General features: G+C 35.5%; 1 protein-coding gene across 2 annotated transcripts; it reads right to left on the reverse strand.

Moving 5' to 3' along the window:
• LOC109840171 (KH domain-containing protein At5g56140) lies at positions 559-11,107 on the reverse strand. 2 transcript variants are annotated; one of them, XM_020408710.1, is made up of 7 exons: positions 10,902-11,107; positions 10,115-10,200; positions 5,550-5,698; positions 4,350-4,469; positions 4,153-4,281; positions 1,419-1,562; positions 559-1,340 (listed from the first exon to the last, which is right to left on the reverse strand). In XM_020408710.1, exons 1-7 carry the CDS (start codon positions 11,009-11,011, stop codon positions 1,191-1,193), a joined length of 888 nt encoding a protein of 295 aa, XP_020264299.1. In that variant the 5' UTR covers positions 11,012-11,107; the 3' UTR covers positions 559-1,190. The 2 variants fall into 2 exon arrangements, with proteins under 2 accessions (XP_020264299.1, XP_020264300.1); XM_020408711.1 differs by having other exon boundaries at positions 4,153-4,269; positions 10,902-11,105.

An 11,516-nucleotide genomic window follows, 5' to 3' on the forward strand; every position in this document is an offset into this window, starting at 1 on the left:
TTTGCAGGTAGGGAAGTAGGATACACGCGCTTGTATATGCAACTTGAATGAATCCGCGTATGATATTTGCTAATAATTTCCTCAAGAAATTATTAATAATATGGACCACTCATTTTGAAAGGATCTCATGGAAGTTTCTTAGATTACATCCCACACAATGTCACATCTCAAACATCACATGATACCAAAATCTCAGATGTTGAGGTTACAACTGTTTTCTGACAATCATATGATCAAGCAAATGCAATCAATATAAGTAAAAACATTTAGCCGAGAGCAACAGCAAGCCAATAAATGACAATGTCACAACAGATGATCAAGGGTACTAGCACGAAAGCAAATAAATGCAAACAAGTATCAAATAGGTTACATAAAGAAAATGTTAAGACGCAGGCAACTTTCCTACTTGATGAAAAACAACATTCACACTGCAGTAGGACAAGAAGATACATAGGACTACGCTAAGAAAGTTACGTAACAAAAAACAATTACACAAACACTTCAGACGACAAACCAAAACAAACAGGAGTGCAATACAACATGTAATGCAACTGTACATAAATTCCAAGCTACAAAGAAACATAATTTCCTGGAAAAAGGAGTACAAGCTAGAATGCCACAAACAAAGTTCAGCTAAAATTTCCTGGCAGTGCTGGGACAATGATCAACCTGATTGCAAAGAACCAGAGCACCAGTTCCTTACAGCTTTGGAAACTTATAATCTGACATTAGACATATTCAAAGAAAAAGGAACAGGGAAAACAAGCGACCAACATTAATTATTTCCAGCATACCAAAACTTAAATAGGTTTCAGTTCAAAGCACTCCTACCCGGACCAGCTCCAGGGGAGCGCCCTCTCACAGTCATACAACAATACATCTATGTTTTCTATACAAACTCCCACGACAACTAAACAAAACTTGAGCATAACCACAATTATTGCATTACTACCACAAATACATCCCTGACCCCAACGCACTAAAGCAGACAGCCAAACACAACAAGACCGCAAACTGGCTCACTGGCGATATTCCTTAGTAATATCAATTCCCCAGTAGCAGACACACTTCAGACATAAATCTAGTTACGACTCTTCTTGGTCCAGTGCCCCGATATAAACCAGGGAAGTGGCTTTTACTGGGGAAACCCCAAAAATATGGATCGATCATACTGAATGAAGATAATCAAGTTACCCCCTTGTTTTGGCTCTCTTCATTCCGAGGTTATTGTTGAAGGGGGATACTGAGCCAGACATGCTTGACCCTTCCTCACGAAGGGTACCGTTAAGCATAGCTAGCTCTCTCAGCTGTTGTTTTTTGAAAAAATCTTGGGACTCATCCTGTACATAAAGGGAAGAATATAAATAGGATAATTTTGTTTTGTAGAATGTGGTGAAATTTGGAGAATGAAGTAATACCACAGGCTTGAGCAAATCTTCCAAGATCTCGCGGGCTTGCATCAAACGGGTATCAATAATATCAACTGGTAACTCTGCCTCTACCAGAATGTGAAGGGGTTCGTTCAAGTGCTCATACCCTGGTTTCCCTCTCATCATATCCTCCTGTACGGGATTGCAGCATTAGCAATAATAGCACTGTATTTCTCAATTTGTCTCCAAAATTATAGAATTGACATCGTCTCTAACAACTAAAGTTCGAATAATTTCTTAAATTATATCTTGCATGCATGCATGTATGCATGCACACCTTTAAACAATAACTGGACCATCAGAGTACAACAAGAATGACAAAAGGATTTGCAAAAAACCACAGAACCAATGTACATAACTTAGAGCTAAATCAAAAGAACATGACAAATAGAGAAGGGTATCATTAATAATTTCAAGAAACTTTCTAAAGAAAGGGGGCTGTATGAACCCCAATTATCTCACAATTTACATAGTAGTCAATAATTGAGACCTTGAGAAGCTTCAAGAAAGCCATCATGAAAGCGTGCTCCTTCTCACTTCTAATATCAGACAATCTCTGCACATCCTTATTTTATTCTAATCCTTTCTCCTCTTAATATATTTCCTGTTGTTCTAACTCAATGAGCTTAGTTCAGGTAGGAGTTGTGGGGCTGATTCTATATTTATCCGTTTATAGTAATTATCTTCTCCAAATATAAGGACTTTGTTCACTTCGTTAATGACAAATGTGACCACATAATACTGCTAAACAATAGATTTCCAGGACATACTTGCAAAAACTTCAATCACAAGTGACTAATAGATAGTTTCTGAGATTTCATTTAGTGTCTATATTTTACTTGAGTTGTATAAGAAGATGCCCATGCAAACTATGCTTACATGAACAATCTGTTAGGACTCATGTATATGAGCCTACTTTTGAATCTTGTTTTGATGATTTTGCAAACAATTTATAATATGTTTTTCAGTATTTGTTTTGTTCCAGGTTGAGTAACTCAGGAGCCACATTTATAACGAAGCTTATTCATTTCAAGTCAGATCCAAGATTTAGCTTCTCATGGATATCAACTTGGTACAACTAGAATAGGACTTTATATTGTGTGAATATATCTCAAGCTCAATATCCACATAACACACACATTTGGTTTTAATGTGATTTTGACAATATACTGAGATATCAGTGTATAGACTTAATTTTTACTGTATACAACTATTGTTGAGTCTATAAATTCATTTGAAAATGTTTCATATCCTTGTTTATCTCAATTGTCCAAAACTAAGAATATTATATACTCGTTTTACATGTTTTTGCAAAACTAAGAGATTTTACAAACGGAGAATCACTTTTGGAAAATTTCTTTTGAAACATGCTCATTTATATGTTTATAAACTATTCCCCAAATCTTACAATTTTTAGAATTTATTTGATATTTTTAAACATGGTTTAAAGTTCAGTTTTCCTGTGCATTTTTGGTCTGTACACGTTTAGTCGACTTAACTCATGAGTCGATTCATGAGTCGACTCACGAAGTGCAGCGGAGTTATGTTTCTTCGTCTGCTGAGTCGACTCATATAAGCCGACTCATGAGTCGACTCATAAGTCGACTTATCAGAGAGTCGTTGCACAGTAATGACTAGTTCTCTGTTTTGTGTGTTTGTGGTTTTTTGGTCTTTTTCTTTGGATTTTAGCTGATGTATTGAGATGCTATATATACCCATATGCTCTGAATTCTTCTCTTTACCAAGAAGATTCCTTAATCAAGTTTTGAAAGAGTTTAGTTTGTGTTTAAGAGGTGTTTAAGCCTTGTTTCAAGTTTGGTTTGAAAAAGAGTTTGTTTTACAAAGAGAAGCTTACATCATTTGTTGAGGAGTTCATCCTCAATATCCAATCATCCTTTCTTTGTAGAGAAGTTTTCCTAACTCAACTTTCTAGCATTTATTTCTTATTAATCTTATTGCTAGTTCTTATTGAGTTAGATTTTATTTAAACTCATTTATCACGCACCCTTATTGAGCTTGTTATATCTCATATAATATATTGTTGGGTAGTGGTGTGTGATTTAGTGAGAGTGAGCTTAATTGAGTTCTCGTCAAGTGTAGAGAACAACCATTATTATATTGTGCTTATCGTGAGATCACTTGTAATACACTTGTACACCGAGAGGAGTGTGTGGTGAGGACGGAGTCGATACCAAGAGGAGTGGCGTTGGTGGCCTAGTGAGAGGTGATAATTCCGAGCACTTGAGGGAGTCGATACGTGAGGACCAACACTTGAGGTTGTAGCTTGTGTATGTACATTGTGAGATTTTTGTGAGAGTTGTCGGTTGACTTGATAACCGAGTGTGTAAAAAAGTTTCGGCTTCCAAACCGGGTGTGTCGTGATAGTGGAGATCTCCTTAAGGTGAGGAGCGGAGACGTAGGTCGTGGGGACCGAACTCCGTAATCATATCTTGTGTTTTGAGTTTGCCTTGTGCACATTTATTTTGTGCTTGTATTTTACATTCTGGCCTATATATCTCTTGCAATATTTAATTAATCAATAAAGTTTTTAAATTGGTATAAAATCGAATTAGATTAGCATAAGACCCTAATCACCCCCTCTCTAGGGTCTAACACAATCATTCACCAGAAACATATATTATTCCGAGCACGGGGTTTTTAATCAAAACGCATCTTCTCTTTATCACGAGTTATTTCCCTGGGTGATTAGAATATAAATTACCCGAGTTGGATCCTTGATGCTGCCACGCCCCCTGATCAGGACACGACAGTCAGTACTTGCTTCAACTCGCTTAAGGGAGTTTCCTCTAGGACCAAGGAGTCGACCAACAAAGTTAAACTGCATAAGACACTTGAAAGAGAGATAAGTCATCTTGTAATACAAGTAAAAAGATCAAAGTCAAGTAAAATGTTACATACAGAAGGATACTTGTCTACAGGAATATCAACCCTCATTGTTTTCTTGACGACAAGACTCGAGGAGCTACCCTGCGAACCAAGCCAACTAGTTGCCGATGAAGGTTGTAAGAACCCCAACCTCTGGATGACAGTTTCAATGTTGTTAAAAAAATATAGATAATTTAAATCAATCCAGGGCATGCACAATTTAGGTAATAATTGAGTATTCAATTCACACAAATTTTCAAATTGAACAGACATCATCACATAGAATTTTATGTTCATAAAATCACAATCAGAATAAACATGCTGTCAGTACTACCAGAAGGTACAGAGATTAATTAATCAATACAATAACAAAATTTTATGTACTAGTAATAAAATAGGAGGGGCTCTAGCAAACTGCAATTTCAATGATATAGTGGGTTGTGTACGCATTAAAGGATTGACACAACTCCATGTTTGTCATTTATAGAGGCAATAAATGGTAGTGACTCATTATGGGCATGTTTGGCTACTAATTTTATGATTCCTTATAAGTTACTTATTGCTTAATTTTATTTATATTGTTAGAGGACAATATAGCTTTTAATATCAGTAAGTAAATGTACTTACAAGTAGCCAAAAAATAAGTTGGAGAATACCAACTTATTTTTTTCCTACTTACAAGTTAAAATAAGTAATAAGTAGACCCTTACCAAACATAATCTTGGCACCTTATAAGTGAAGAAGTACTTATAAGTGAAAATAAGTATGTTACCAGACGCTGGAACATCATTGCAGAAAAAACGACAAGAAATTTGGGACGAGGCTCACCTTTCAAAGTTGAAGAGGATAATTTGAGAAAGAAAGTAGGCACTCACATATTACCAGTTAGAACTAATAACAGAGAGGAAGAAGTTAGTTTACTGAGTTAGTAAATACTGCAACCTCATACGCATATAATCCATGTGGAACGTGACACTAACAAAGATGGAGCAAAAAGTCCAAAGACAATCCCTTGGATAGTCAAAATAACATCGTCTAACCAAAAAGACAGTAAACGCTCCAGCAGTACCCTAAAGTTAGCATGAAGTGTAAAAAAGAAGTCAGGAATGCAAAGCATTCTAACTGTAGTTGAGTCAAGTTAGCATGAACCTGTGCAGGACTACTTCTCAAACCCTTCTTCGAGTAGTAAAATTAGATGCAAAGAGAAGTTATGTTAATGGTTAGTATCCATACTTCTGATTGAAATGGCGATGCCCACCCATTCAGATCAGCTGCTGCTCCATTTGAAAATAATCCACCAGTAGTCAAGGGGCTACCTTGTTCAAGCCCACTTTGATCTAAAAGAGATGCATTCCCCAACAGTGTAGTTACACGCAAAATTTCTGCTCAAAAATGTCAATTTCAAGCATAAAAGACGTACCGATTAGCATTTGTTAGAGATTAGTCAGCACTCAGCTGTAAACGGGTAGATATTGGTTAACTAAAATGGCGAGTTAATGATTAGCATACAAATCAGGCAATTATCCATTAACTAAAATCTCTAAGTAGAATAACATAAAGTGGGATTACTTGCAAAGTACATTTCATATTATTACGTGGTTGACATTATAAGAAAAGACATAAAAGCAATAGCAAAATAACGCACCCATATTTACACAAGTTAATGTAAACGAGCATACTCATCAGTATACTTGAGGCTAGAAATATGTTGTGCATATAGAATATACATTTTAAGACGTAACGAACAATTCTATCAGTGCTAAATGCATAAAACATCAACTTAAAGTCTTAAACCATGTTGCAGAGCCAAACCAAAGTGCCAATCAGCCCATATATTCGAGGAAGACCTGGCAGAGGCTTAATATAATGTTGAGTGTGAAGTATTGATTTTGTCAGCCAATAGACTAAAAGGCAGATCAACAGATTCGTGCATTTTGGTGGATCCTCTGGGTGTTGAAGGATAAAGTTAAGCATCAGGTATTAATTTGGTCAGCCAATTTACTAAAGGCAGATCAACAGGTTCATGCTTATTAGTGAATCCTGTGGATGAGGAAGGACAAGGCCCTCTTGAATTAACTAGAAGGTACATAAGACTTTCATCATGCCACCCAACAGGTGCATAGACTGCAGGGCGACTAATCATACCACAACAGCAAACAAATATTTATAAAAAAGGAAAGTATCAAATCAGAGTTTTTTTACCAACTATTAATTACTCTCTTGCAACAGACCAAAACTTTTCAAGACAAAACGACCAATATGGAAAAGAAAGAAAAAAATTAACAGTCCTCTCACCGGCTATATGAAGCCATTGCTCAAAAAAAAAAAAAAGAAAGAAAGAAAGAAAGATGTAGTTCAAAATTTGTTTTGTTTTCTGAAAACTCTCTTTTCAACCATTAGACGCATAGGTTCATAATGAATCATCTTAGTTCCTATGCCAGCAGCTCACAACCTTTTGCATGCACGCAAATGTAGAACACTAGAAACATACATAGTCAACATTCAGGAAATTGGTAAAGGTCCTAACAGTACAAAAAAATTGTCCTATATTTCATCTCAAATACATAACCCCCTATGCCCTCATCTTGAACCATGTTATCAAACTGTTTTTCTTGAATATTCCCAGACACATAAAGTCACTTTTCACTGTCTTGCAAACAGCTATATTGACACATAGTCAATCATTCTATCGAATTTTATTGTTCTTTGATTGCACGTATTTGAATCCAAGGGTCCTGAGTTTCAATGACCTTCACTTTTAAGCAAGGTTTTAAATATCGGTTATCGGGGATTTATTGGACAGTCAAAATCCATATCGATTAGTGGATATCAAGGATATATCGGGAATAAGTAGTATTTATCAGAGCGACATTACCGAATGGTGATATACATAATATAATATTCTAAAATATAATCTAACCATACTTAATGAAATATAAATATACCAAAATGTAAATAATTATGTTTAGCATCACTCACCAGTGGTAGAAACTCGGGTCGAGTTGGGTTTAAAGTGCACTGAATAAGTGCCCGTTGCCCAAAATCAAAACTTAAATCAAAGGCTGATAATTCCGATTTTTGAGTCAACAATATCGGTTGATGACTCGCTTTATCGCCACATTATCGGGATAAACATCCAAATGATAATCAATTTAAAATCGAACTTATCATAACGGAAGGCCCCAAAACCGATAAATTGCCGATAATATCGGTTTATCGGTTGATATTTAAAACATTGCTTTTAAGTGTGTGAGAACTACAAAGAAGCCAAGGAAAATAGTGATCTCATTTACATAAATGAACTTTCTGAAAACTTCCATGGATCTTTTTCAGAAAAAGGAAGAATATTGGAATACAAGCACAAAAGAAGCCTTTTTTCTTGACAGCTACTAAAAAAGCATTGCATCTCCACTGGCTGAAAATAAAACTTTGATGTCTCTAACAGAAAGAGAGAATGTTTTCGGGCCTGACATAATGAGAAAAAGTTCATGGAACAAGCCCCCTTTCCCTGGTTAACTTGTGTCGCATGAAATTCCATCCTCACTTATAGCTACGTGCAATACCTACAAAGATCTTAGGAATGCTAGGTCAGCTTGGAAAGCATATGCAGATGAAGGCGCACATCAGTTACTCATAATGCATCTGGTAGGCAAGAAATAGTCCCTAGAATGAATATCCCTGCTGTAGCAATTAGAAAATTCCATATATGTGTTTCCAATATTCCTCCAACAGTAACATTTAGCAACAAGAACAAAGTGTATGAAGAATCATCTCATAGACGCAACCTAGACGGATTCTTGACCTCAGTCCCAAATATGAGTAGACATACTCATAATTGGTATCTAGGTTAACATGCTAGATATCGTCCATATCTTCTTTGGAACTAATGAAATTCAATAATATAAGGACCCTTTGGCGTATTTAAATGTTCAAAGACTAGCCTAAATTTCATTAATTTCATATATGTTTAGTAGGTGTGCAAAGTGAAAGGATATGGCATAGATGGTGGTATTACCTTATTTCTATAAGTTTTCTTATGGCACATATGCATATAAATTCAAACACTTCCCATGTACTAGCCTTGCTAGTTGCATTTGATAAAACAAATTCAGATTCTTACATAAGATTCAGATGCTAAGAGAATACTATAGACTATAGTTAGTGCTTTAAACGGAAAAAAGGGGGCTCAACCTACAGTTCTAATGCATAATGTTGTCCTTTATTTTACACTGAGACTTCACTACATGTTCTTTTATATTACGGTATAGCTTAGAATATTTATTTAGATGACTATGATAGTTAACTCTAATCGTATCCGTGTAGAATGTTAAATAGAATACATACATATATCCATAACTATCAAAATACAGATACGATGTAGAATCTGGACTGGCTTAGTGGCAGCTATTTACAATTTACATCCCTAATGTTATGCAATGTTTTGAATGCCCAGTTTGATATTTCACAAAAAAGTGACTATTTTCGTGCTATCCACATTTAATTCAATTATATGTATAGGCTCTTGCAACTTCAAAGGAACTAGAAGAATAGTGGTGAGACCTCTTTGAATCTCTACGCCCTACCAATCAAATACAACCTGATCAAACCTGACCAAATAGTATAGCAAACTGCTTCAACTAGATCTAAAAATCATCTAACCATCATCTCCCTGACAACTGATGTCCTTCCATTGCTATTACTATGTCAAATTTAGAATTCTAGGGTCCCGAGCTCGTACATTTCCACATACAGAAAAGGTGTGCTGGAAACATAGAAACTGGTGATAAATGGTTAATTTGGACAGTTGATATCGGTCTTTATTAGAAACTAAGAAAAATACAAGATAAAGATCAATATGACAGGGTTTTTCTGGACTCGCTGAAAAAAGAGCTGTATCCCCATTGACTAAAAAAAACCTATCATTTCTGACAGAAATAGAGGATGTTGGCTGACTTGAGATCGCAATGTGTTAAAGGAGAAAAAGCCCCCTTCCTTGTTTTACATGTTTGTGAATTTCCATTTTGACTCGCAGCCAAAATGTAGTAACTATCCAATATTAGATAGCACATGGATATAAATGAAATGTGCATGACCACTCATAGTATGTCTGCTTTGGCAAGCCAGAAACCTAGTTTGAGTAGTAAATAATACTGTTTCAGTGTTTCCAACTTTCTTCTAATCTATGATTTGTGGGCTATGAGACAAGTGGCATACTCTAATATGGACATGGGTATCCAATATGGCAATTGTAGAAAACAAAGCCACAAACACACGGCATACATTTGTTGAGAAATATATGAATGTTTGGCTAATAGATAGATATGTGCACTGATCATTAGTCTTTTATTAAATAATCTTGCTTCAGTAAAAAGATCTCTGTAAAGTAACAATATACTTTTTATATATTTTTACAGTGGATAATATCTTCCGTAAGGTGAATTTCGGAGCAAGGACAACTAAAACCAAACTATCCCCACGAAACCTCCATAAGAATTAGTTCATCTTTTAAATCTGATTGTCAAACCTCCAGAATGATTGATCTTTTTAAAATAATATACCTTTGCAGATGTGGAACCCAATGGAGACAGCCAAAAATATGAAAACTAGACATCATAGACAAACTTAACATACAAAGTAATGGTCACACTTCCAAATAAATCTTCTCATGGCAAAGGTGGTAGGTAAAGCTGCCATCCGTTTATGCAAGTTGCATATGTTAGCCAATATGAAAGAACTCAACATAGCACGAAAAATTGTAAAAATAAAAGAAAACAGCCATATATTATTGCAAATCTCACCCTGGTTCAGCAAGCGATAGCTGTGTGGAAGCACTGGCATAAATGGACTAAGCTTGTGGCGCTCCGCCAACAACTCTGAAAGATACCTGCAAATGAACTCCCCCCCTCATCTTCTCAGCATAAAGAATTTCAAGATAAGCAAAATGGCATCACATGCTTTATGTAAAAATTCCAAAACTCCAGAAACATTGTGTTTGATAATTTAATCTAGCTCCACAAGAATGTGATAACATAAATCTATAAGCATATAAGCATCGGTGATAACAAGAGTTTTTTAATAAAAAAAATCTCTTTGCTACATTCCAATAGCAAAAATAACCAAATAACATCAAAATGCTTATTTTGAGTACATATTAAATGAAATTGCTCATGTCCCACTCAAGGCACCCATAAATTGTTTGCTCAGTTTATCCACTTAAAATACAACAATATCTTCTCCCTAACACAAACACTCTCAAGACATCAAGAACAATGACTAGAAACAGCAAGCCACTAAAGAAATGAATCAATAATTTCATCCCTGTACCAGCGCGATCTAAACAAAACCAAAAAAAGCATAAAAACCTTCTAAAATCAATTATTAGAAAACAGAGAAGATCTCAAACCCTATAACTATTATTCATCAATGATTTCATCAAATAATTCAGATCTCATACAATTAAGTACGATCAACAGATTAAAAAAGTTATAAAAGCCCCAAAAGAAGCTCTAGTCTACATTAAGACCGGCGGTCACAGATCGAGCAACGAACAAAAGAGAGAGTAAAATTAGGGCAAAAGAATCTCACTTTTCTTGCTCAGCGAGGACACTGGTAGCGTTTCGGATCCCCGAGATGTGAGGAGAGTGAGGAGCAGTGGAGGGAGAAGGAGAATACGCCATGTATCGGCCCGAGGACATGGCTGCAGCCTGAAAGGAGATCTCGATGGTGCCCTAAGAGAGAGAGAGAGAGAGAGAGAAGAGGGGAGAATTGAGAGAAAAGAGAGAGGCATTTATAAGAGAGGTGGAAGAAGCGAGAGAACAGTGACAGACCTTTTGACAGTTCACTGCGGAGCTCAAAAGGGGTAAATATTAAAGGATTCTATCTCCATTTTTTTTTTTTTTTTTTTTTTTTTTTTTTATTTTTTTGTATTTTTTTTTTTTTTTTTTTTTTTTTTTTTTTTTTTACATTTCAGATGTTGGTCACTTAATTTTTTTGGGGTTTTCTGCATATACCATGGTTGTAAAATTATGTTCAAATCTTGGTTTTTATCAAATTGCCCCCAACTTCTCTCAATTTTGTTTTTCCTATCCCTTTCGCATACTAATTTCAGTTTTTTAACCCGAAATTGTCGTAAACATATTGGAAATTATTGGAAATTTTGACATTACGGTTATTTAAAAAGTAGCATTCTTAAATTAGAGT

This window comes from Asparagus officinalis, chromosome 5, assembly GCF_001876935.1.
Source record: "Asparagus officinalis chromosome 5, Aspof.V1, whole genome shotgun sequence".
In the NCBI taxonomy this organism is placed as follows: domain Eukaryota; kingdom Viridiplantae; phylum Streptophyta; class Magnoliopsida; order Asparagales; family Asparagaceae; genus Asparagus; species Asparagus officinalis.

Coding starts and splice junctions, on each gene's coding strand:
- LOC109840171 (XM_020408710.1), bottom strand. CDS start 11,011: ATGTCCTCGGGCCGATACATGGCGTATTCTCCTTCTCCCTCCACTGCT. Junction 4,470..5,549: donor CATCGCCATTTCAATCAGAA/GTATGGATACTA, acceptor ACTGTCATCCAG/AGGTTGGGGTTCTTACAACC. Junction 1,563..4,152: donor GCATCAAGGATCCAACTCGG/GTAATTTATATT, acceptor AATCCCGTACAG/GAGGATATGATGAGAGGGAA.